Below are 27,073 nucleotides of genomic sequence, written 5' to 3' on the forward strand. Positions count from 1 at the left end.
ATTGACAAACGCATCTGACCGAGGTCGGGCAAGTTCATTTTGAAAGGAATTGCTTCTGATCAAACATACTTGAAAACAACCTTCTGTAACTGATCGGTAAACTCATTTTACCGATGGTGTGTGGAACCATACTGATCTTCAAGTATTTCATCTAAGAAGAGGTTAACATATTACAAGAACGTTAAAATGAGATCTTGTGGCAGATTGAGTGTAAGGATGTTCCTTAATTATCACTGTGAACGCTTGTTCCCTTCTCTTAAATATCTGTAATTGACTCTTTTCATTTTGTAACAAGTTCTTTTTACAATATTAAGAATGATCCTCAGTTTCTTCCTAAATATTGCAGAAATCAAAAACTAATACTAAAATTTCTGGTTCTAGTTACGTAGTAAAGTGAAAACTGTATATTGTCCACCATCGGTTCCATTGAAAAGTTCCCAACCTAGACCAGTGGTCAACTCACAGAAAATATCTGAGTTTCGAAGCATAAACCATTATAGATTGTAAGATAATATTTCTGATTCACTAATTATTAGCTACCTGTTAGTTTGTATCTTATTAAAGATATATCATCATCATCATAGGTATTCTGCCTTGTTAGCAGATTACTTGCCGCATGTGAAAAGCTTCCATACACTATGATCTTCAGCTAACCTCTTCGTCTTGTATGATTTTTTGTTTTGATACCGTGCACCAGCTGTAGCCTCTCTTCGCCCCTTCCCTCTTCTTCCTAAAATTAAATTCGCCCCTGTAGCACGTTACTCATGATACAGTTCCTTCTTAGCCAATGTTCCAAACAGTTTCTCTTCCTCTTTTAATTACATCTAAAATTGTTCCTTTCCCTCCCACACATACACCATTCTACCACACCCTCATTAGTTTTACACTTTACCCAGCTAATTTTTCTCTACACCTTCATTTCGAAAGCTTCCGGTTTTTAAATCACTTTTCAGTAATGCCCATATTTCTTCCCCATACAGTACAATACTCCATGCAGTGGCGGCTCTAGAGTACTACAGCAGGGAAGTCACATTGTCAAAAGCGTGAAATTGGCTTTTCACCCCGTTCCTCGTCGCAAAATCATCCTCGGCTTTGAAGTCTCTAGTGATGTTTTACGGGGGGTTAAATAATTCTTTAAATTCTAATATTAGGTACATATATTACAGGAAAAAATTGCCATTGTATAATCGTATATCCAGAATATCTTATATACAGAATTATTTAATTTTATGTACTTTACTCGGCACAAACAATTTAAGAAGTGTAAAACTGCTGATCTTGCCAATACCACTTCATTTATATCTTCAGTTGAATGTTCTCAGTTTGTTCTGTAAATGAAATGGAATGTCTAGTTTTACATTCTATGATACTGCCATTTAGGCTAAAGGAGACGAATGAGTTAACGAAAGTGAATTATAAAATAATTGGTGGAATGGGAGAACCCACGGACATAATGTTGTGCACTGCGAACTCACGTGGACGGGATCAAACTAGAGAGACTTCGTATTAGAGATGAGCGCTCTATCACTGAGCCACCATGCTCCCCTGTCAATCGATTTTTTAAAATCATTCGGTCATATTAACGTACATACTTAAGCGGGTAATTTAAAACGAATACAAAAACTAAGTAATAGTAAAAAGTCAACTAGTTTCGTTTCTCGTATGTTTATAATATGATAGTAAGTTCTGAAATAGAGATACGATAATATTTTCATGATACATTAAACCAAGAATGCATTCAATTTCAATCGTTTCTGAAGCAAATAAGTAATTCGTTCGACCATTCATTTTCTCCACCAAGACATACACCGACTATTTAACGTACACTGTAACTCACCTGTTTTCTTATCAAGAATCGACTCTGGTATCCCCCTGCCGGTGACGTGTTTACAAACCATATAACGACGAGAAAGCTTCAGAATATGCCTGAAGTTCCACAAGTCTACCGGGAATCAAACCTACTGAACCCTCATAAGTGTTATCCGCCTTAAACCTAACCTACATAACATAACAGTTGACTATTCTCTGCTTATTTTATAATTAATTATTTGAATACAAGTGTAACATGTGCATTGTCTGTGGTTTCGCGTGTTTGCTCCTCACATTAACATTTCAGTGGTAAATCAATTTAAAGTGTAGTTCAAGAATATTAATTCGTTCACTAAAACCTTGCGGGAAAAAAAACGTAAATATACATAATGTATTATTAAATTTCGAATTTGTAATATATACTAAGAAACTGTTCTTATTTTGTTCTTTAACAATAATTTGAAACTAATGAGCGTCGTAAACAATGATTCGACATTCTGCTATAGATTCCTCTCGTTGATACATCATCATTCTTTAGTGTGTATATTTGTGAGATCGTAACTTACATTATGTTGCCAAATCTATCATAGACATCAATCAGTGTTGGAAACTCCATGTTAAAATATCAAATTTTTATCGGTCACTCCTCATTCGTATACAGGAATAAATGAGCATTTTTTTTTTTTTTTTTTTCAATCTTGGTATTAATTGGGAAGGCATGTGACTACGTTATAGGGCTGTTCCTGACTCCATATGATGCATTTTATGAGTCTTTATCTTAACTCTTTATTCAAGAGTCCACAAAATATACTTTTCTTCCTCCCAAAATGCTTCTTTCGCCATTCCTGTCCTTGCGTTTATCTCAGGTTCGGAGTTCAGGGAAATTTAAAGCTATCTTGGCGGTAGTTCACTATCAGACTTAATAATGCACATATGCAAGCATATTGATGCTGTAGAAGTTTAGAAAGTGCAGTGAACTCAATTAATTCGATGTAATAATACTTTTCTAAAATAGTGCAATTGACTTGTATAGTAATTGGTGTCCCTTTTGTGCTGTGAAATATTGCATGTAGATCAGTTAGCACAGATAAGAGATTTTTAAAAAATGTTCGTATTGTGATTTGATGGATTAAGATAAAATTGCAGGTAAGAAAATCCGTGATAACAACTGCTACTGCTTATTTGTTTATAATAATAATAATATTTTCTGAGAACAGTTCCAAGGCTGAGGTCAAACTTTAAAAGTTACATCTTTGTAATGTCAAAAATATTAAACATAAAAGTGTAAAATTCATTTGAAAGTTTAAGAGCAGTTAAGATATAAATCCAGCAGGATATTACCATATGATACTGTACAGAAAATTGTATTTGTAGGGTGAAGATGTGAAATTTGTGAAATCACAAATAAATGTAAATAATTACTAAAGACGAAATTTTCGTTTCGTGGTCTACATACAATTAGCTGTGTCATAGCGAATAGAAGGAAAAGTGCGCTTTCTCTGCCTTTTAACAATTGGAAGCGGTGAATTCACGCAATAATGGCGCTGCGATCGATGTGGCTTCAAATCGTAGCAAATGTCTAGGAACTAACATTGTGAAAGTTTGAGAAGTAGCGGGTTTATTTGTTTTGCATTACTTCCAGTGCTATTTGTTTCTAGTGAATGTGTGTGTTTAAGTGCTTATTATTGATCTTCAGTGTGTGGTGCTTTTTTAGTTTTAATTGTATAATTTGCAAAATATGCCTAAGTGTTTTGTTCCTGGTTGCCAGTCAGGCTATCGTGGCGACAACGAATCTGAACACTTCTTTACACCTCCCAGGGACGAGGGATTCTTTGATAAGTGGGTCAGTGCAGTCCCACGAAAAGACAGGAAACTAACCTGTAGCAGTATTGGTCTGTGATTTACATTTCGCGGGAGAACTTATTCTTTCGTAATAAGTTGAACTCCCGAGTAAAAGGTGGAAATTAAAACCTGGCGCGGTCCCACATATATTTTTCAATCTTTCCAAATATTTAACCATCTCTATCAAATGTCGGAAGCCCCCTACAAAATATGGTAAAGAAGACCAAAGTTAGGAAATCAGACCTAGTGGGTTATAGTTCACCTCAAAATTCACCTGTTTCCTTCGATAAAAACTTTAACGCTTCAGACGCTCGTAAGACAATTGTGTCTCGCAAAAGAGAAATGAAAAATCTAAAGCAAAAATTAGCTACAGCAAAACGTAACTTATCCCCCTAGAGCAAGGATTAATTCTTTAGAAAGGTGTCTTAGCAATGTCAAAGCGAAAGGAACATCTGAAAAACATTTAAGCAAAAAGCAAAAGTTAATAATAGATGCGATGTTTAAAAAAAAAAAAAAAAAAAAAAAAATCAGGTTTAAATTCCAGAGGGATGAGGTAAGCAATGAATTCATACTGGAAGAAAATAGAGTTGAAAATTTGGAATCATCCTGAATATCAATTGTAAATGAATTTTAACACTATAAAAGACATTTCTACTTGTTTCAAAATTTTATTATCTTTAACGCATGGTCGTATCAAGTGACTGGAGATCTAGACATGATCATAACAGTGAAGGAGAGCTCAAGCGAGAAGAGTGAGAACTCTTCTTCAAATATTGAAAAAAAAAATCAGCTTTTACCTCGGAAACAAAACCTTTATTGACTGACGTGAGCTGAAATTCAGTGGTGCCATTCGGAGCATCAGCACTCGAATCAAACTTTTTTTTCCTTCAAACTTACCTTGCTGCACGGCTACTTTTGAAAGTAAACATAACAATATTGGTACCGTTGGAAAGATAGTTTAATGCTCTACAAATGTAATTAGGAATGTTCTTTCCATATCTCAACTCATTAGGGAGATACAGAACAAAAAAGAAAATATGAAGGACAAAATATGCCAGTTTTTAATGTTTAAGGTAAATTTTCCGAAAACCTGTTGGGTCTATCCAAAGCATGAATAGACAAAATCGTAAAGCACACCTTACAGATAAAACCGGGAAAAGAAATTCATTAATATCTTGATTAGTTTCGGAGATATGGCCTTTTATTTGAAATGCTCATTTTTTAGCTTCAGTAGAGGGGGAGGGGTGTATGACCGCTCTCATCAAGCAACCGGCGGTCTAGAAATGATCAGGATAGTGGACTTGATGATTTAGGACCACCGGTTGCTTTTACTCTCTCGGGTTGATCCAACTTCTTATTTTGGAGACTTTTCCAGATTCTGCCTCCCGACTATATAACTTAGTTGGCTATATTATTAAAAACTTCAAAATTCAACTCGTGCATACTTTGCAACAGATCCCTCCGCAGCGAAACTCCACCAACAAAACTTGATTCATCTTTTACTAGGATAAAAGACAGCGGGTCTTACAACGACCCACTTTTAACTTATCCTTCAGAAAGTATCTATCGTAATTTCCTACAACTAGCAAATAAAATTCAGGAGAAGTTGCGTGCTGCTGATGCTCTTTGGCGTGACATTTTTTACGAGTGCCTTGATAACATAAACATTTTTTGTAGAAAATACTACAGGATTGGAATGTTGTCTTGACCACAGTGTGGACATATTGCCTAAATTGTTGTTCCATTATATGAAGTGTAGAATCTTGTTTCGCACAAAAGAAATTCGGAAAGAACTAAAAAAGTCGAAGTTTTGTGAAGTCTAGTCAGAAACTTTCTAAGGTGGCTGGAAGTGGTAAGTCACTTTTATTTATCATTGTTATTAATTACTAGATTTAGGTTTGTTTGTCTTTATAATTGTTTATTATTCCTACCTTGTTAATATAAAATTATATGTATTATGCAAGTAGATTATTGAAGCTTGCTGTTACTTGATGAGTAAATTAAAAAGAAAGAAGTTATTTCCTTCTACTACATATGGGTTCGACGGCTACATTGAGGCCACAGCTATGCTAGTGTCATTTTAGCAACGGCCCACTGAACTACGGGGAGTGATCACACTTCTTCTTCTATTCGCTAACCTAGATACTTCAACAATGTGTTTTAAACTTATTCTTGATACCATATTTCTGTTTGTTGCTGCACATATTACTGTTTTAATTGCTATATAGTTTATGAACTTTTAAACTTCTTTTCTATTGATGTCTATTTCTATTCTATTCATCTCCCTCGCGGGAGATTTTATAATTAAAAGTCACAGCACTAAGGCCAAGTTGACTGCTTCACTAGAATTGTTTTAAATATTTTTGTTGTTATTATAATTGTAGAAGATGGCCCGTTCCAAAATGGACGAATTGGCCTGTTTCAAATAGTTCTGTTTCCACACTAGTTTGTGAATTAAAAAGGAAGGCAGAAGCGTAGAACATACAAAAAATTATGTAAATCACTATAAAAATTGTAATGCACTAAATTATGTCCAAAATTGATATTGTTGTTAAAAATGAAATTGAAATAATTGAAGAGCATGACGCTCCATTGTGTAGAACATTCTACGCCATCTTGCCAACCCCTATTGATGTCTGTGATACAGTGTGATCTAAATTCTGAATCAAATGTTATAAATAAATGAGTAATAATACTGGTTTATTTGATGTGGACAGTGCAAACAAAAATACTTTTTATTTGAACATGAAGCCCACACAGACTTTCCGTAACTTATGTAGCTTGAAATTGTACGATGTTGCGTAGTTTTATTTTATCTGTTGATAGAAAATTTGTAGAGATAACTTGTAACATTTTTATCAATAGGATAGGCATATTTTTATGGATTGTTGAGGTGTGGCAGCATCTGCGGTCAGACTCTGAAACAAAATTAAACTTTTAGTATAGATCAGTCCGTAGAAGCATTTTCTGTTACTACAAGTAAATATTTCCACTGATTTACCTGTGCATATCTTTCAAGAATTTTCATAACACCAGTAATATTGATAAGTGGCTTGTTTTCTTTTGTAGTCATCTAAACAACGGTATACTGCAAAATTAGCGACATTAGTTGACTTCCCTTTGTATGGTTTCGACATGACGCCTCATGTAGCTAATAGGTTACCGGTAGACGGAACACTGCCACCAGGGACCCAAGGAGTGCTTGGAGGGCTTGGATGGTCCCCTTGGAAGCGACCACGGAGAAATGCTCACCGGCACGACGATAATGTTTACGATCTATATGCTATTTGCAATCACCATGGTCGAGACTTGGAGGGAGGACATTACACAGGTATGTGTAATCTGTTAGTTTGCTTTCTATTTATGAAATACTGAAAGTCTACAATGCAATAAGTGTTTTTTTTTTTTGTTGTTGTTGTTGTTGTTGTTGTTGTAACATTTCTAATTTTACAGCAGAGGATTTATACGTAACATTGGTGTAATTAGAGTTAGCATTCTTAAAAACATACACAGTTCAACTAAATGTTGCTTTCAGAAAGTTTTTAATCTGTAAAGCCATTTCATACTGTTTTGCAGTACTTTTTTTCGCACATATTAAAACTAGTGTCGTGGACTTAAATTTTCTCATATATATATATATATATATATTAAATCTATACTGATGTCTGATCCATACTTATAAAATTATCACGTCTTTCCTTTACTACTGCCCCCATCCCATACAAAAAATTGAAATATTTTCCTTACTGTGATACGTTCTTCGATGTTCGTGATCTTTAAAGCATGTTTTGTTTGTGACATCCTGTTCTGAAACTCCTCGTTTTTCAATTTTTTTAATTTTATTTTTTGCGAGAAAGTAAAAGAAGCTACGAAAAGCGTATGCGTTAGAAAGTCAATGAAACTTGTAGTATGGACTCCTTTTGGTGCCAGGAGTTTAAACAAAATGTTAACTAATACTGATTGGTTTTACAAAAGTTGTAGTACTCTTTTCGGATAACACTATAGTACATTCTGTACGCATTCCTACAAGATTTCGCAGTAATTCAGTGAATATACATCATAGACCCTCTTTGTCCGTAAATCTAAATAAGTGTATGATAGTTGGTACTAATTTCTTGTTCAAAAGTTGTAAGCACTTTCGTCGATCGATTTCTTCTTCTTGTACTATTAGTGTTTCGTGTGTGTTTCAACAAGAATTCGCGGAAATTCAACGCAATGTAGACTCTGGTGCTCTAAATCCAAAAAAATATATATCTGGTGTAGTAAAAAGTAATCCATTATTTTGGCATGACATTGAAGGCTTGACTTACCATAGTTAGAATGATCCGATTTAGGTCACATATGCGCCGTTTTGTTCGATAACGTGTTGCCATTTGCCTCTCCCATGGAAGCCCTTGTCCCTAGTGGCAAAAAATTGAGACAGTCGATTTTCACAAGCCTCTCTTGAAGCGACTTTTTCACCAGCAAACGTGTTCGCCATGGACGGGAACAGATGGTAATCACTCGGTGCCAGGTCCGGACTATAAGGTGGATGCATAAGAACCTCCCAACCAAGCTCCCAGAGCTTCTGGCGAGTCACTATCGATGCGTGTGGCCTGGCGTTGTCCTGGTGGAATACAATGCCTCTCCTATTGGCCAAAGCTGGCCGCTTCTGGGCGATTGCTGCCTTCAGACGGTCAAATTTATGACAGTACAGTTCCGAGTTAAGGGTTTGGCCGTAGGGGAGCAGCTCATAGTAGATAATTCCCTGTCAATCCCACCAAACACACAGCAAAACCTTCCTGGCCGTCAATCCTGACTTGGGCACCATTTGCGCCGGCTCATCGCGCTTCGACCACGACCGTTTTCGCGTGACGTTGTCGTAAGTGATCCACTTTTCATCGCCAGTCACCAACCACTTCAGAAATGGGTCGATTTTGTTGGGATTCAGCAGCGATTCGCAGATGGAAATTCGGTCCATGGGGTTTTTTCTGCGTTAACTCGTGTGGCACCCATACACCAAGCTTCTTTTTGGCTTCTCCCACCAAGCAAATTGTTCCACACTTTTTTTTTTTTTTTTTTTTTTTTTTTTTTTTTTTTTTTTTTTAATGTTTAGCTCTTAGGTAATAAATACAGTGCTTACATGAAGGTCGGACGCGACAATGTCCATGATTTTATCGACATTTTCGACATTTGGCCTTCCAGTGCGTGGTGCATCTTTGATGTCAAAATTACCGGAACGGAATCGACGAAACCAAAATTGCGCGTGATTGGCTGTTACAGTATCAGGACCATAAACACTATTCACATTTGCAGCCGCCTGGCTTGCGTTTTCGCCTTTATCGAAGAAAAACTGTAAAATATTGCGTATTTTCTCTTTGCTAGCGTCCATTTTGACTCGCGCTCACATAACACTGAGTCAACTCATCACAACTATCTGAACAGTGTCTGTAGTACGCAATCTCATCGTTTGAACGCCATCTCGTTGAACCCGATCGGACTTATACACTTATACAACGCGAGATACAGATCACTGAAGCCAACCATTGGCAAAATAATGGATTACTTTTTACTACATCAGATATATATATATATATCTGTTGTTATTTGGTTGTTCATAGCTTAGTTTTCTGTAATTTATAGAAACCTTTAGGTAGACAGTAAAACTTTCTGTTTAACACTTTCATACTGTAAATTTATTAATAATACTCATCATATTTAAATCAGAAAATAGCAAATCTTGAAGAGCGCATTGTATGAAAGTTTCTGCCATGTCATTTTGGAAATAAGTAACATAGTAGACTTTCTAATCCGACCATGTTCTACTCCGGCCCACATAATAATCCGGTGTTCTCTGGCGGACTTGACTCCAGTGATTTCGTTAGTCCGGTACAACCTAGTCTGATACCTGTCTGGTTAATGAGTCTACTGTATTCGTGACAAATGCCAAGATGGGGATGTCAGTTTTCGTTTTGAAAGGAGTCCATCAAATTATCAAATTTAAACTCAGAGCTTTTTCCCTTTCACCCTCCTTTAGAATTTTAAAATGCAGTGTGGGTCATTTGAAACCGTTTAGTTATCTTTCAAAACTATAATTAATTTAAAATTGAAGTTTCAGATAAATCGTACTTTGAATACTTTATGATTGACTATTCCCTTTATGTTGAACCTCTAAATGGATCCATTATAGCTAGGTGAACATGTAGTGTTTAAGATATTTCAAGTTCATAATAATAATAATAATAATAATAATAAAAAGAAAAAGAAAGAATTTCAGTACTTTTCACAAAATCACCGTTTTTTTCTTCTTCTTCTTTCTTAAATAATCGAGGTGAAAACTTTGTTTCTTCACTCAGTGAGTTACATCTCAAAGTCTTTATAGCACCATTTCCCCCAAAGGTGCTTGTCGAACTTCAAAGAAACCAATAGTTTCAGGAATAGAAGACATGTTACTTTATATAGGATGTCCCATAAAGAGGTTTACACTGAACTCTAATAACTTGAACCAAAATAAACAAAAAAAAAAAATTTAAGTCACAAAGAGGATCAAAACATCAATAATGTTGTTCTAATATGAAATATGTTGAAAATGTCTTCCATTGGCGGCAGTTCATTTTTGGCAGCGCTGTGAAACAAACCGACAAACTTGTGACATGGTTTCTATTGAATGAATTCATAGGCAGTCTCAGTCGCCTCTCTCTGGCATCCAGCGTACATGGTTTTGTAGCGTAGACACAGATTTTCAAATTTTCTGACACAAAGAAGTTTAATGGAGTTAGAGTGAGAGATCTGGGTGTTTACTCGACACTTCCTCGTCGGCCTACCTACCTTTCAACAAATGTTTTATCCAGGGATTGTTGCACGTCTCAATGGGAAAATGGCGATGCACCATCTTGTTTAAAATAAAATCTTCGTCTGGGTACAATTAATGAACAGCTGGCACATGTTTTAACTTCAACATGCTAAAGTACTTTGCCCTGTCACTGTTTTTCAAAAGAGAATGGCCCGACAAGTCCTCTGACTGACATACCAAACCACGCTGATAATCCAGGAAGATTAATAGCTCATTCTTCCATAACATTGGGACTATCCCTTGCCCAACACAGACAGTTGTGGCGATTGATGGCTCCATTCAATTTAAGTCGCCTCATCAGACCAAACAATGAAACCATTCAATTATCGTAAATCCATTCACAACATTGGAGTCTCTTATCCGTCTCGTCCTCATTAATTACATGACCCAACATGGAAATGTAGCAAAGCTTGCCGTATGGACTTCTGAGGGGATCTTGTGAAAGTTTGAACACTTTTCACCTCATTTTTGTCTGCTACTGATTTTTTTTCCTGCCACACCGTCGCTTCTTCAGATCACACACAGTTCTTTCCCTCTCAAACTTGTCACGTACTTGTGCAATTGTTACACGTGACGATGGTGCAGGATCAAATTCTGTTTGCCATCGTCTCTGCACTTCCGTCATGTTCTCACATTTCCAGACACACTTTGAAATCCACTTTCGTTGCTCAAAGGAAGAGTTCTCAGCCATTTTGTGAATAACTTGTCGCTGTTTGTAACTTAACTAAAATAAAAGAAAAACAAAACAAATGAATGGATACCCGCACTCTAGTCATGAGAGCGCTAAATAATAAGTTGGTCAGGTTATCTTTAATACATTCTCTATTATTAACATTCAAACAGTATAAAATCTTTTGTGGGATACACTGTATACAGGGTGCTTTCGAACTATGAGGACAAAATCTAAGAGATGATTCTACAAAGTAAAAACAAGATTTAAAGAAAGTCCCCATTAACTATTTGTAAATGAGTAGTTTTCTTATTACAGGCCTCCAAAATCTCGGAAAATGAACTTTCGAGCTAAATATTTTCAGGATGATTGTGCATTGTAAACTTGTAACCGTTTTATGTACAGACACACGTCTCAATATCCAGGGGCAGCGCATATTTTCATAAATATTCTTGTAATCTGGGAAGTAAACGTGGGCGTAAAGGATCATGTATGAGAATACTGATCATTAACGAATGGGAATTCGTTTGCGAAGTGTCGATGTTCACCGCACTTCTTTGAGCCGCTCGCTACTGTGGACGTATGTAATCGGACTTCCGGCGGAAAAGTGACGTGAGCAGCCGAGTAAGTTGATAACTTTAACTACTGGTGGACCAACGCAGGTTGTGAAGACTTTCCCAGCTTGTGGTCATGTGGCAGGAATAGACGGCTTTGTGTTATCCGCAATACATATGGCTGATTCGTCCAAGATGAGTGTATTTTGCACCATATCCCATTCTGCCCTTTTTTGGTGAGAAAACGATTATGGGGTTTCATACTTGGACATATTACAGGCATGGTTAGACTGCCGCTGGTGCAACAGGACATCCCATATTTCTTCTTCCAACAAACTTTCCAGGAAGATAGAAAAAGTGATCGCAGTTGGCGACTGCCAAGTTAATGGATGACTGTGCTGGTCGTGCCTTCTTCCTTGGCCTCTACGTTTCCCGGAGCTAGCTGGAATGATTCAGTACTTAACAAAATGTTCCGTGTGGACACATTTCAAAACCGGCCACCAGCTGAGATAAGTTGTAGAATGTTAAAGATGGTGCATTTGTAGGATATATAATTGGCTTGTTTCCTCGTTATCACAAGTGTTCCATTTGAGATAGGGCCTAGACAAAAATTGTTTATTTTTTGTTATGTTGCAAGTAAAACAACAAAATTATTACTATTTTCCGTCGCTGCCAAGAGTGGGATACGAAACTTTTAAATAGCTACACAGATTAAATTTTGTATGGAAATTTGGTACAAAAAAAAAAAAAAAAAAAAAAAAAAAAAAACGAGAGAGAGAGAGAGAGGTCTAAATTTTAAAGTTAAAATAAACGTTTAGTAACGATTTTTGGAAAATTCATTTTGGAGTTAAGAATTTGAGTAATTATTTCCATTAGCGGGGAGAATCTTTCGATTTGTGGTTAAGAAAGCAGTTTAACTTGATCTGAACTTTGACAAAATATATTATGGACCTATCAAAATAAAAATGAATTTCGAAGTGATCTGGATCGACTAAAGATATTGCCTAACGTTTTGTGTAAATTAAGTGAAACCATTGATTCGGATTATGAGAAAATGATTTGACTCAATCTTGACGTTCTGAAAATTTATTTAGGAATGGTTGTCGGAGAATTTACGTAGCTCCAGTAAACTTAAATAAGCATCAACAAGTATCTTGAAAAACAGAAAAATATTTGTACATACATTTTCAAATATTTTTCGAAAGCCTTGTTTTCCCGTGAGAAGAGCGGCTGTTATATTAGTACGCTAATGTTTATTAATGTTTGATTGAGATCGAACCTCTAAAAATAGCGAGCACGTTGCTTGCATACGGAATTGTGCGAAATATTTACTACATTTCAACCTGAGATGTATGGAAAGACCTGCGGTTAGGCAAAGAAAGAGTAATGGTAATTTGAAGACTGATCTTAGGGAAGCAGAAACAACAATTTTAACTTGATTGTTTTGGCAGATAAAAGTATCTAATGATCTTTTTATGGAGATGAATCTTCCGGTTTCTTAACACATGCAATGCAATTAACTTTATTAAGGTACATAGATCAAAAGTAGTCGGAAAGTAATAGATAAAATCAGAAATAGCTTTTTAACATTGCCCTACCTCAATCTTCATTACATTCTTTGATGCAAGTGTTTAGAACTGAAGTTGCTAACTGGCGTGCATTACATGATAATTGGCACTACTATCCACATACTATAGTTGAATTTTGGTAAATCGATAGTGTCAAGTGGTGAGCCTTACAAGAAGTAACTCTTTAAAAATGTTATTTATTTATTTATTTATTTTACTAGAGAGCTCTTCATATATAGTTCATACATCATCTATCTTGTGTATTTAAAATTGTATAGTATATTGTCAGTTTCGTATCCGGGTTTTTAGCGGAAGTATACATTGAAATACGAATAGCTAAAATCATTAAGCACTTACAAAAAAATCATCATTAATCATTTAAAAAATATATAAAATCAAGAATTAATATATGTTTTACAGTTTCTGTTTTCATTCTTTGTAGCGTGCTGCCGGAATCCTTATGATGGTCAGTGGTATCGTTTTGATGATACGCGTGTAGAGTGTGTATCAGATACAACATTGGTGACTCCAGCAGCATATATCTTGTTCTACCAGCGGCGCAGTTTGAGCAGCAGCTACGCAAGCTCGGCATCGAGTAGCAGCTCTGGTTCAATGGAACATTGGGTGTATCGCATGCCGTCGTTCAACTACAACCCACCGAAAGGTAGCAAGTCCCAGGAGGAACTAAGTCACAAGGGTAGGACACGATGCCACTCTGAGAGAATTGTGTCACCTCTATGACACCTGTGGATGTGATGCATGAAAATTGTCGGGAGTGGTCTCGTGCTTCTGTGTTGGTTTTGTGTGTTATGGCACAGGTTTTGGTGTAATCAGGGATCAATCCAAGTAAACTTCATATTATAGCGGAATGAAATTAGACTCAAATATAAAGATTTTCTTGTATTCAGAATCATTGTATATGTATCTTCAAGTTTCTGTTCCGCAGTATGTGTATCGATGAGCTTACTTACTATCGAAATATGTCTGCCCTGATTTGAACTGTCAAGGCTGACAGCTAATTTCAGATTTTTTGTAACGTTTTAATGCACTCATATATAATTTTATATATATATATATATGACAAATTAATTGAAAAAAAATCGAAATGTTGAATGAAAAAGCGGTGTAATTGCAGATTTTCTGTGTTCCTGGTATCGGTTAACTCAAACTTTGTATTAATAGCACAGGCCTGCATTTTGAACGTCATGTCTGGGCTTGGAAAATGATAGATGGTAGTTACTAATTCGACCGCATTGAGTTAAAAGGAAACACCTCTCCATCACAGAAGGTTTCCTCACAATCATCACCATACCATAACCATAACCATAATCACTGAGCTCCGTGGCCATATGGTTAGCGTACGCGTCTTCGACACGAAAGACCCGATTCCCGGCGGGAGCTCATATGGTTCGGATCCCACGTTATGCTGTAGGTCCCCGTCTCATGTAGCCTTGGTGCTGAAAGTGACACTAAATTCTAATCCAACCAAACCGACCGATCACGAAATTAAAACTACAGGTACTTTCAGTACATGCGGAATCCCTTACAAGAGCAATAAAGACATAGGTATCATTCAGAAAACTACATTTATTTGCTAGAAGAATGGGTCATTACAGTAGTTATAGTCCCCATTATCATGATTACTATACCTGTTCTCGTTCGCAATTTTAACGTAAGCAAATTTTGCAAACGGTTTCCAGTTGAAGTTAAAAGTTCCTTTCACGGAAAAGTATATGGTTGAATAAGTTGGAATGTTGCTTCGAAAATAACATAATAATACAAGGTCGTTTAAACCAGAGATAGACACTGCTAATTATAAAACGCATTACATGACAGTATAGTCTTACAGCATTACATTTAATGGGAACACCTAGCACCTAGAATGGGAAACAAGTTAGTTGTCTGCGTTGACAACAGTTAGGTGACTGGTAGTGATATGTTAGTTACGGTAAATTTCATACTACGTGAGGAACATTAGAACGATAATGTGCAGTGAACGGAGCAGATGGTGATCGTGTCTTTCCAAGTAGGGCTAATTGATGTCACTCGGTTATGTGGTGCAAGAGTGACGAAAGTGGAAGTGTTGACTGTGTCGCCAAAGACAGCGTCGAAGGTGATGATACCTCACAAAACCCATGGCGAAGAGGGATGGTTGTCGGGTGGACCCTGAGTGACACGTCCTTCCAAGCATTAAAGTAGATTGTCACTTACATTAGACCCATTGTGCAACTGCGGTGCAAGCGACGGATACTCAACCAACACATTCCACAGCCTGTGTCGACACAGCCCGCCAGAAGTTACATGGCAAGCACATACAGGGTCGGGTGGCACGGGCGAAACCGTTGATAAGGGACCATAACGCTTCAACAAACGCCAATGGCGCCGCAAACATGCAACTTGGACCGCTGATCACAAGAAACATGTGACATGGTCATATTAGTCATCGTCCGTCTTACTTCAATCGACAGACCATATTTGTGTGTGGCGGACGCCCAAGAAGTGTATGATCCGCAGTGTCTCTGCCCAACCGTGGAACACAGCGGCTTTGAATTAGTGTGGGCCGCAATTTCCTAATTTTCATTCAGTCTTATGGGACGCTTACCGGTCGCGTCACTGTCCGTGATTATGTCACCATTTTAAGGGACCATGTGAATCCTATTGTCCAGATGTTATTTCCGGGCAATGAGACCATATTCCAGGATGATAATCTGGCGCCCATTTACACATCTGGAGCTGTTGCGGCGTGATTTGAGGAACATCGAGATTAAGTTGAACACCATGATAACTGGGGACCATAACTGTTGGTGAAAGAATAAAATGAGTGTCATTTTTTTGTTGAATATCGTGAGTATAAAGTAAATAGAAGAGAACTACCATTACCTCTCAAACCTTTGAAAGACACAGCCCTGTGTGATTGGCACTTCTTCATATAATATTTATTTACTGATGAATACTATAGGACAGTAGTTCTCAAAGTGGAGTTCGTGGACCCCTGGGGCTCCGCGAGACCTAGTAGGGGGTCCGCAACATCTATAATTTTAAATATGTTGTAATAAAATGGAACTCGCAGCTGTTACGCAAGAAGTATTTTTTTTTTCAGTTACTAAAAAGAAAGTAATTAGAAATTACGTTTGTAAATTGAAATGTTTTTCTATTTTACTAAATTTCTGCTCTGAAACCGGTCAATCGTTATATAGGACTACTTCAAGTGAAAGAAATTCCTTGTTTGTTAGGACACTTTTTCAATAGTAGTTGTACATTAACTGCACGACGCCTCGGAGTTTAATGGATTTCATCTTCAAGTGGCAGAAAGCTCCCATCACTACCATCAATTCCTGATTTTTTTTTTTTTTTTTTTTTAAGTAAATGTTAGTCATTCCTATGCTTATAAACCTCAAGCCTGTCCTTCAATTCTGGGATTTCTAAAAAAACGATGAGAAAACCCCCCTCAAAACATGTTCAAAGAAAGTGACTTCGTAGCTTTGAGTTGTATGTGCGCTGTGAGTATGAAGAGTTGTCTAAAAAGGCATTGCAACATTTGATGTCTTTCAGGGCCGAAACCAGCCACAGAAGTTTGGGGGAGCCGTGAATATATTAGGGGGAACAAGTCATTAAAAATGCTCTTACAAATGTCTAAATTATGATTTTTGTATTAATAATAGCATTTTGTATTGAGGCCTGGAGGAGCCACGGAAAGTTTAGGGGCCAGGCCCCCCTAGTCCCCCTCTGGGTGCCCTGATGCCTTTCCCTACCACTTACTTATGTGAGCAAACCTTTTCTGCTCTTTGCAGTATTAAAACTTTAAAGCGAAATGGTCTTAATATGGAATCGAATCTAAGATTGATGGTGACAAAACTTTCTCCAAATTTCAATGCAATTACGGAAAAACAGATTTTCAATTGAAATTTCGTTCACTAAGAAAGAGTAATGTATCTTTAGAATAAATTACTTATTGTATTATTTTTCTTGATCATTATCATGTCAGTGTATTAATTCTAATTATTATATATTTTTTTAATACCATGTGAAATATTAGATAGCATTGTAAGGGGATCCGCAGATCACTTTTCTAATGAACAAGGGATCCGCGTTATCGAAAAGTTTGAAAACCACTGCTATAGAATACATATTATTTAAAGGAATTTATTAATTTGTTTAATTTCATTTGATTAATTTTTTAATTTGATTTTTCTGGAAGAAAATTCCTTTATGATGTACCAATTTAAATATTTATTAATTCATTTATCACTTCATATTTCATGTAATTACTTAGCTTCGAAAGTCGTGTTAAAAGTCTAACTGAATATACTGTTTACGCTATCGATCTGAACTAATACCAGATAAATATCAAAGGAAGATTTATCTCAATAAGGAAAATTTTAATAAGAATTCCTTTAGAAGTTACTATTGATACTTATTCCATAATATTGGATTGTTAATACAATTTAACTTCGATTTATATATTTAGATTTTTTCCCTCAATCAAAATTTATTATATCAAGAATTCATAATCTTGTAACTGATCTATTTAATTCAAATGAAACTCTAGTATTAGTGAACTAGTTCTGATCGACATATTGTTCCGAAATCCTCGGTGAAAGAGGACATGGGTTATTTGTCTAACAGTAAGTGGTTCATGTATTGTAGCACAAAAGTGGTATTACTGAAGAAAAGTTACTGGGTCATCTCATAAACCTAATTTTTTTCACGACCATGGGGACAACATGCAACGAGCGAATGAAGAATTGAGTAACGAACGTAAGTCTATCACTGTGTAAGTCAGTTCGTTATGTATTAGTATGCGGAAAAAGAATGGTCTGCAGTAAGCTGTATGGCAGATGTTTGAACGTAGCAGTGTAAGAAATGTATATGATGACGAGTATATCCGCAATGTCCAAAATTATGCCGAAATTTCCAGTCTGGAATACCAGCCTCACTACCTTGCATGACAAAAGTGAGGATCTTGACAGTAACATTTTACTAGTAAACTTAGAGGAGTCACGTTAAATAGTGAAAGACTTGCAACTACATTCTATACAACCATTTGAATCGTTATCTTTAGGACCCTGGTTGCGTTCAATCTGAGGTAATGAGTACTTCATATGTTAACACCACAATAGAAGCAGCAGCATGTGGATATATGTAGTTTCCAATTTACTCTTAGAGAATAGTCATTCTTGGGCACATTGAAGAGGGATTTTTATTTAAAACCAGAACATTAAACAAAAATAGTAATGAGTACCTAAAGCAGATGTGGTTAAAACAGCAGTGAAACAAGAATTTCACGTAAATGAAGTGTTAATGTGTGTTTTGGGGATATGTGTGGTATCGTTCATTTTTAATTGCTGCCGGCGAATCATAGAGTTACAGCAAATGTGTACTGTTCGCAGTTGAAATGAGTGCAGGTTGCATTACTGGAAAACGTCCTGCGATGGTCCATCATAAGAATGTGCTCTTCTACAGAGGTTGGTTTGGAAGTAAATTTCCCATCTGTCTTTTTTGTAAGATTTTGTGCCTACAAATATTAGTCTATTTCGCAGACTTCAAAATCGTCTGATGGAAAGACTGCGACGAACAATGGCCGTGTTTTTCCCCTCTTAAAATCCAGAGATTTTTTCCTACTTAGTATTCAAGAACTCGTCACTAGATAGCAGAATTATGTACATTAAAATGTTAACTAAAAATTGTTCCAGGTATGTTGTTCATTTCTTCGTTGTGCCTGGAAACCCTATTTATCAGATGACTTAATAATTCGTGTGAAATATCATTGGTTTGCGTTAGAGAATATTTTGTCCTTCCTTCAACATGGAGCTCATGCACATATTCATTCCTGAATAACAAATTACTGGATTTATCCCTGAGTAACTTAATCTGTTAATGATTAATTGTTTAGGTCATATGCATGTGTATAAAATAAAAAGGACCGAATGAAAATAATTTGTTGAAGACAGAAAACTCTCTTCCCACTTATTATCTGAATATTTTCTGTTTAGGAATTGTACATATAAGAGAACTTTATTTGTATAAAAAGTAGAATTGTAGCATCTTACATTGAAATTTGATTAAATTGTAAAATCCATCAATTTTTCTCATAATCAAGAAAGTTTGGTGTGCAAATAAACTATACAAAGATTTGAAAAATGTCACGCAATTTTTTCTATAGGTGATATGGTTTTGCATATCTTTCACAATTCTTCCCTGTAAACTCATAACTCATTACTGAATTGTGGTGTCGTGGCTTTAAACAACAATATACATACCAGATTAAAAATAAAAGCAAAAGTCTAATTCAGTTTATTTAAGATGTGCTTTTCCAGTTTTACTTGCAGGTATTGAATCGTATAGTATATGCGCGCTTTCGTAAGGATATTAAATCATTTCGTTCAGTGCACATCGACCAGAATCGAACCTGAGGTCAAGTGCACAGAAAACGCGCGCAATAGCTGTTTGACCATTCGAGAGCGAGTACTATTGCTTGCTGTGGTGTGCATGTTGTTATTCTTTCTATTGTATTTGTAAGAGTTATCTCCTTAGCAACTTTTATAAATCACATTGTAAATTTTTCACTGCTAACTTAACACCAAAGTAAGTTTGTATTTACTTCTCACGTTGCACTTCATTCGTTTTCCGCACAAGTATTTCAGTTGGAATGTTACGTTGTTTTTTTGTGTAACATGTAAATTGTAGTTTATACTAGTTTTTGAATTTGCATTGGAGTATTTTTTCTTTGTTGTTTTTTTTTTTCTTTCTTTCTAATGTGGTGGGGTAGAATCAGATAGCTTATAAAATTTTAGAAGCAAATTAATTTTAACTCCAACAAATCGTATACGTACAAAATACAAGAAAAAGCCAGACTTAAACTATTGTTATAATATTAATTCTTTGTTTTGTAAGTGAGGTCGTATGACACTCTGTTCATTAATAAAGACAAGAAACGTGAAAATAGCTCAGATATATAGCAGGTATTTCAGTTAGTTTTATATTAATCTCAATTTTGGCCAGTGTTTATTTAATTTTAATTAAAAAAAAAAAAACTGTTATTTCTGAGGTTGTTGATATAGTGTGTCATTCAAAATAATGTTTTCTACAGTAACTTCAAACAGCTGTAATGGTGGACCTATAATGCAACTTAAATTTTCATATTCAGTTCCAGCGAACATATAGTTCTTATTTTTATAACTGCATGTCAAGTCTTAATTAAATTAAAAACTAATAGTTTTTCAAAATTACTGTAGTTTTTATTACTCGTAGGGTAGTACGAGTAGAGTGAAAGTGCAGTGTCTAAAATAGTGTTTATACTATTTTCTATAGAATACTAATAATAGTATTTTTCCCACATATCTTAAACGTATTTTCAAAATAACCATTGTTAAGTCATACATCGTCTACAACTTCATAGAACAGATCGGCAATCAACTGATACGATGTTCATGGGAAGGGCTATACAGTCCCACGCATCCAGTACTTGTGGCTTTGTTGGGTAGACACTGTTTTTCACAGTTCTTCAGAGAATTGTGTTTAATCGAAAGGTCTTAATCTATGTTTTAACTCGCTCTCCTGCCTGTCCACCCTCCAGGACATGTTTTATCCAGGAATGTATATGATCGTAATACGGCAGTGACCTGTTTTGCTGTACAAAGTAATCTTAATCTGGACAAGCTGGTATGGTCCTTCCTTGCTACATTGTGAGGTAGTTTTCTTCTTTCATTGTTTCTTCGAAGAAAAAAAATGTTACGAATATTCTGACCCAATATATACAATTGTAACGATTGACAGTCCCCTTATGAGACGATAAAGTCAGATCAGTAAAATGTTCATTAGTGTCGCACATGTTCACGAAATTTAAAACGCGTATTCATAGCATGAAGCAACCTGAAATACATTTTACACGAAAATGCAGTGGACTTGCAGGACTTGTTTCATTTTCGACTGACTCACACGAAGCTTCCGTATGAACTTCATCTCCTCTTTACAACTTCCTTGCTTCATTTCACACACAGTTCCTTCTGCCTCAAACTTGTCACGTACTCTTAATTATACCACGTGGCGTTTGTAGAATGTCAAATTGTGTTCTAGCATATCGTGAAACTTCAGATATAGCGTATTTTCAGTTTTCCAATAACACTTCAAAGTCTACTTACGTTACTCGAAAGAATGTTTACTTCTGTAGTTTCGAATACACTGTCTGCGACCTGCAGAACGTGATAGAACTAAAAACAACAGAATGCTACACGCCTCAAACACACTCAACATAGATATTGCAGCTTCAAATACAACAGATGAATCAAGTCATCTGTAACCGTTTCTCTCTTATTAAAGTTCAAAGAGTGTAAATGCTGTTGTGCATAATGTAATCTCGACTGCCATTCTTATTTCGATGATGCAGGCCTATTTGAAAGAGAATGCGATAGAAAGAAGGACAAGCAAGATGAATATTTTAATTACGTTTTTAATTTTATTTCATAATTTAATTAAAATAAATTAATTGTGTTTAATTACGTATCTAATCATTAAAGGACAAACTGATATTCGTCTAACTATTTATAAGATAGAATTAACAGCCTATTACTCTGCATTAGTTAAGATAGAATTAACAGCCTATTACTCTGCATTAGTTTCCAATAAGCAGTTTGACAATTAAAGCTACTTTCAATTCCACTTTAAACTTGAATAGCTTTTGTAACGAATTGAAGCAATAGAACTCTGTAATATATGTACAGTATTTTTTGTAAAGTTGCAACTTCAAAATTCACCATAATCATATTAATTGTTAAAACTCTAAAATATAATGGCCACAGTAAAAATCATGGATGTTACATGTCATCAAATAACTTCTCTAACTTTAAAAAGTGTCACAAAAATTAAGTACATGTCTCATGTAGGAATTTGAACACACAGGGTACAGTTTAAAATTCATACATACTTAATTTAGCATGTTTACAATGATCCTAATACATGTAGATGTTGTTTGTTTCGAGTATCTAGTACCATTGTTGTATGTTTTAGGTTCAGCGGACGAACCAGGGTCAAAAAACTTTTCAAGAGGGACTCGTGAGTACGCAACTTTGCAGCCAACCACGAAGAAATCGATAGCAACAGACACTGGTGAATTGGATCGATATTCAGATGATGATGCACCTTTGGCAGCATCCAGAGAATGGGTAAGCATTGTACCTCCGTGTGTTTAGTCATCAGCCAGACTACACACTTTTTCCTACATGTTCTCTTGTCAATAATTTCGGGACAATATAATGGGGTTTCTTTGTTCTAGAACGTAGTTCTGAGTTAACTTGCGGAAGCTATACCTACTTTAACAAGGAAAGGTATAGAAGCAAGGTGCCCCCTTTTTTTTCTGGTAAGTATCATTATTTGCTTGGAAACGTTACAAACTTCATACTTCAGTTATCTACGTACAGGACTTGACTTTCTGTTTACTTATCCTCAATTATGCATGTTGAATGCGGATAACACAGTTTTCGACACCTAAAACTAATTATGGTTATTTACAGGGTGTTTACTAGTCTGGAAAACCTGGAAAAGTCAGGGAATTTTATAACTTCTGGAAGAGTCATGGAATTTTCTGTGTATTCTGGAAATTTTTGGTAAAGTTAGTTTATTTCATTGCTTTTACATTTTATCTGCACAATGTTTGGAAAACAGCTTTTCGCTACAGCAGAAGTCATCATACGATGAAAGACTTCTGAAAGGAGTTGACAACTCTTGCGTCTGGAGCTCATGATTTCTTGTGTCCACGTTAAAAAATGATCCTCATGTCCAGGGATGTAGCTAAGCTATTGCAACCGGTGACCTCCAATAAAGTCCTAAATAACACTTGTTCTTATCTTGTTGATTTTAATGTAGCGATAAGTTAGAGCCTAACTATGCACGCTTAACTCGTAATTTATAATATAATATGTACCTACATTAGTTAGATATAAAACTCGTGTTCCATTTCCTCCATATTCTATTTTCAGTGCAGTTTGGCGTTCCGAGTGTCTTTTGTGATATTTATTATTTTGCAGATAATTTCTGTGAATATTTTTGGTATGCTTGTAATTTTTTAATAAGATATTTTTTCTAGCGAGTGGTCGTTGTTTTATTGAAAACGTGAATGTAATAGACAGAGTTCAGTGATTAATACCACACTTGAACAAGTATATCGATTCAGTTTCAGGTAGTAATCGAGAACCTGTTGTGACAACTTTAAAATTGTTAAATCATGTCTGAAAGATTGTTTTGCTTGGAGCTAAATTACCTTTCTTCCAAACCATTGCTGGAGACATTCAACCTTTTCTTATGAAATTTCAGTCAGACACATCAATGTTTCCTGTTCTTTCTGGTGAAATACTTAAACTTCTGAAGACTCTTATGATTAGATTTGTTAAAAAGTCCATTGTGATTGAATCAGCAAGTTCTGAAGATCTGATGAAAGTTTGTCTAGAAGATGGTAGTAAGGATCTGTGTTCGGCTAAGCAGGTTGATGTCGGATTTGCAACACGTACAGCGTTAAAATCCGAGAAGTTATCTGAACTGGATATCCTTCGTTTTCGGGCGGATTGTTTGCATATTTTAACTGGTTTTTGTAAGAAAATTATCTGTATATTGCCATTGAAATACAGACTTACTTATAGAGCTGTATGACTTTCTTCCGATTCAGTTTTAAACAAGACACTTGGGGAGAAAAAAATACCTTTAGCATTGGAAGTGCTTCTAGAGAATCATCATGTCTGGCCCTGCTATTCATGAAGTAAAACGACTCTACAATGAAATTTTGTTCTCAAGATTCAGTTATCACAAGAATGAAGAATTTTGACGTGACTAAGGATCGTTTAGATCACTTGTGGTTCTTCATTCTTGACAATGCTAACACCAACAACAACGTTTCAGCGTTCGTTAAAAAAAAATTCTAATGTTATCACATGGAAATGCTTCCGTTGAACGCAGTTTCTTATTGAATAAGAGTTTATTGTGGATAATCTATACAAAGAGTCTTTAGTTTCGCAGAGAATAGTACATGACGCTATCACGTTCCACGGAGGCAATGCCAATCTCATAACAATTAATTCATAAAGCAAGAAATGCAAATGCCAAATGAAAAGAAGCTTTCAGAAGGGAGCAGACAACAACTGAGGCAGAGAAAAATCGTTCGAAAGAAAGAAAGAGAGCAGCTGCAAAGTTGAAAGAACTGAAGAAGGAAAAAAAAAAAATTCTTGAAGGCAGCAAATCAACGAAGTTAATGAGCATATAAAAAGTCTTAGAAAATCCAGTAGCGTGATAATAATTGGAAATCTCATGTAGATTTTAGTGTTCTAGATTATTAAAAATATTCTGTATCTAGTATTCTACATAAAAATACTCAATATAGAATGCTTTTGTAATCTAGAATACTAAAATCCACAATGTTTGTCAGTATTTATATCTCGCAACATTCTTGTTAGTATCCATATATCTGTGTGTATTGTTGTGTATGGACTAGCCCTACTTCATGTCCTGGAATCATAAAAAATCTAATAGAAGTAAATTATTTGAATAGTCCAGTTCATGTAACTGAGTGTATCTCACAAGTACGTGGTATGAAATGTAAAATCTTTATACGCATATACATAAGTATATATATATATATATATATATATATATATATATATATATATATATATATATATATATATTATATAGGAACAAGGAGCGGAGAGAGGAGGCTATAAGGGGAGATGGGAGGCCTTCAAACAATACATTGTATTTAACAATATTGTTCTTGCCAGGAATAAATAGTACTGACTTAAGCGTTGTTCATATTTTTATAATAGCTGTCACAACTTAGAGGAAAGATATAAAACTACAAGTGTTTACAGAATAGCGGTTACTTAACTTCACTAAAATATAGTCTGGAAAACCTGGAAAAGTCAGGGAATTTTATTTGTCTGAAATAGTAGACACCCTGATTTAGCTTCTATATACAAAAATAAACCGTTTTTAATTTAACGAAGACGGTAAGAGAGAAAAATATCCGTAAAATCTCTTGCAGAATAACTGTGCGTAGAGTGAAATACCACTTACGAGCCAAGTTACAAGTTCGTTATGCATGTTGTCATGCACAAAATCATGACTGATCTGCATATGGGTTGCCACTTCATCAACAGTTACTCGTCTGTTATTCAGAATCAAGGTACGGACTCATTCAATAATGTTATCAGCTGTTGATGTAGCTGGACGTCGAGATCTTTCCTCATCCTTCACGCTCGTTCGACCACTTCTGAACTGTTCAATCCACTGGTAAACACTTCGCTGTGATCACACATTGTCTCTGTATTGCGCTGAAAGTCTTCTATCAATTTCCATCCCAGGTACACTTTCAGACCCAAAAAAAAAAAAAAAAAAAAAAAAAAAAAAAAAAAAAAAAAAAAAAAAAAAAAATGACAGAACGCTGTTCTTTATTGGTGCACACAGAATGTGGTGAGGCCATCTTCACTTCGCAACAGCGCAAAGCGGACTGATGTAATAACGCTGCAACCTACCACAGGCGAAGCCAACAGTGACACCTAGCGTCTGGTGTACACACAATGCCATAGAGCCAACCTGAAAAGAAATAGAAAAATATTCCAATTACTTATTGACTTACCCTCGTATGTCACCCCCATCACTCCTTCTCCCTCCTCTTGGCGATACTAAAAACCTAAGTTAGACCAGGGTTTACTTATGTGCGAAAATTATCAAAATCGATATGATACTTTAGAAGGAGTTAACCGTCGAACATAATTTTATATGTTACTCCTTGCCGAAAATGTGCTAAATAGCGAAGTTAGGGTCCATTCAAATACCAACTAACTCACTCTATGGCCTATGGAACTCGGAGGTTCAATGCCGCGTTCACAGAAGCTCTCCACTGACTTCTATCCTTAGCTAACTGCATCCAGTTTTTACTTTGTATTCCAATCTCTACGAGATCCATCTTAATATTATTCTCCCATCTGCGCCTAGGTCTTCCTAATGGTCGTTTTCCGATTGGTCTTCCAGTCAAGACTTTGAAAGCGTCTCTACTTTCTCCCATTCTAGCTACATGACCCGCCCACCTAAGCCTCCTAGACTTCACGACCCTAACAATGTTGGGTAGACCGTATAAATTATGTAGTTTCCGCCATTCCCCATTCCCGTTCCTCTTGGGTCCGAATATTCGTCTCACGATCTTATTCTCAAATACTTTCAGTCTATGTTCTTCCCTCAGAGTAAGCGACCATGTTTCGCAACCATACAGAACAACAGGCATGATTATCGTTTTGTATATTTTAAGGTTCAAATTCCTCGACAGAATTCGCAACAACAAGAGATTTTGAACCGAATAGTAACAGGAATTCCGTGCTTTTAGTCGACATTTAATTTCTTCGTGAATATGATTTTCCTCTGTTAATATTGATCCTAGATATTTGAAACTATCCACTTTATCAAAAGTATTATTTAATATTTTAACGCATCCATAATTTGCTGTATTACAGTCCCGACGCACTTCCATGTATTTAGTTTTCTCTGTATTCAAATACCAAAAACTATCAAAATCGGTGTAGGAGTGAGCAAGCAAATATTGTACATTCATTAGATTGTATATGTCTAATTTCTAGAAAAATAGAGAGAGAGGACGGCATGCTGTGGATCTCTTACAGCCTAATGGCATGTATTATCTACAGTTCCAGAAAATTAAAACATTTTATCGTAATAAATGGGTATGTACACTGTATGGTAGTAGGTAAGACATACCTGAAAACTAACAATTTGAGAAATTCCGTGCGAAATAACGGGGACAACA

General features: G+C 35.8%; 1 protein-coding gene across 2 annotated transcripts in view; it reads left to right on the forward strand.

The window, feature by feature from the left end:
- LOC145664507 (ubiquitin carboxyl-terminal hydrolase 31-like) overlaps nt 1-27,073 on the forward strand; it is a 363,896-nt gene that overhangs the window by 329,833 nt on the left and 6,990 nt on the right. The window contains exons 9-11 of one of the 2 annotated variants that reach the window (XM_081731230.1): nt 6,721-6,982; nt 13,718-13,972; nt 22,282-22,436. In XM_081731230.1, coding sequence (XP_081587356.1) covers nt 6,721-6,982; nt 13,718-13,972; nt 22,282-22,436 — 672 coding nt within the window. The remainder of the gene's footprint in view (nt 1-6,720; nt 6,983-13,717; nt 13,973-22,281; nt 22,437-27,073) is intronic. The other variant, XM_081731231.1, reaches the window with a different exon arrangement.

The sequence above is a fragment of the Thermobia domestica genome, chromosome 11 (genome assembly GCF_964235325.1).
Source record: "Thermobia domestica chromosome 11, izTheDome1.hap1.1, whole genome shotgun sequence".
Lineage (NCBI taxonomy): Eukaryota > Metazoa > Arthropoda > Insecta > Zygentoma > Lepismatidae > Thermobia > Thermobia domestica.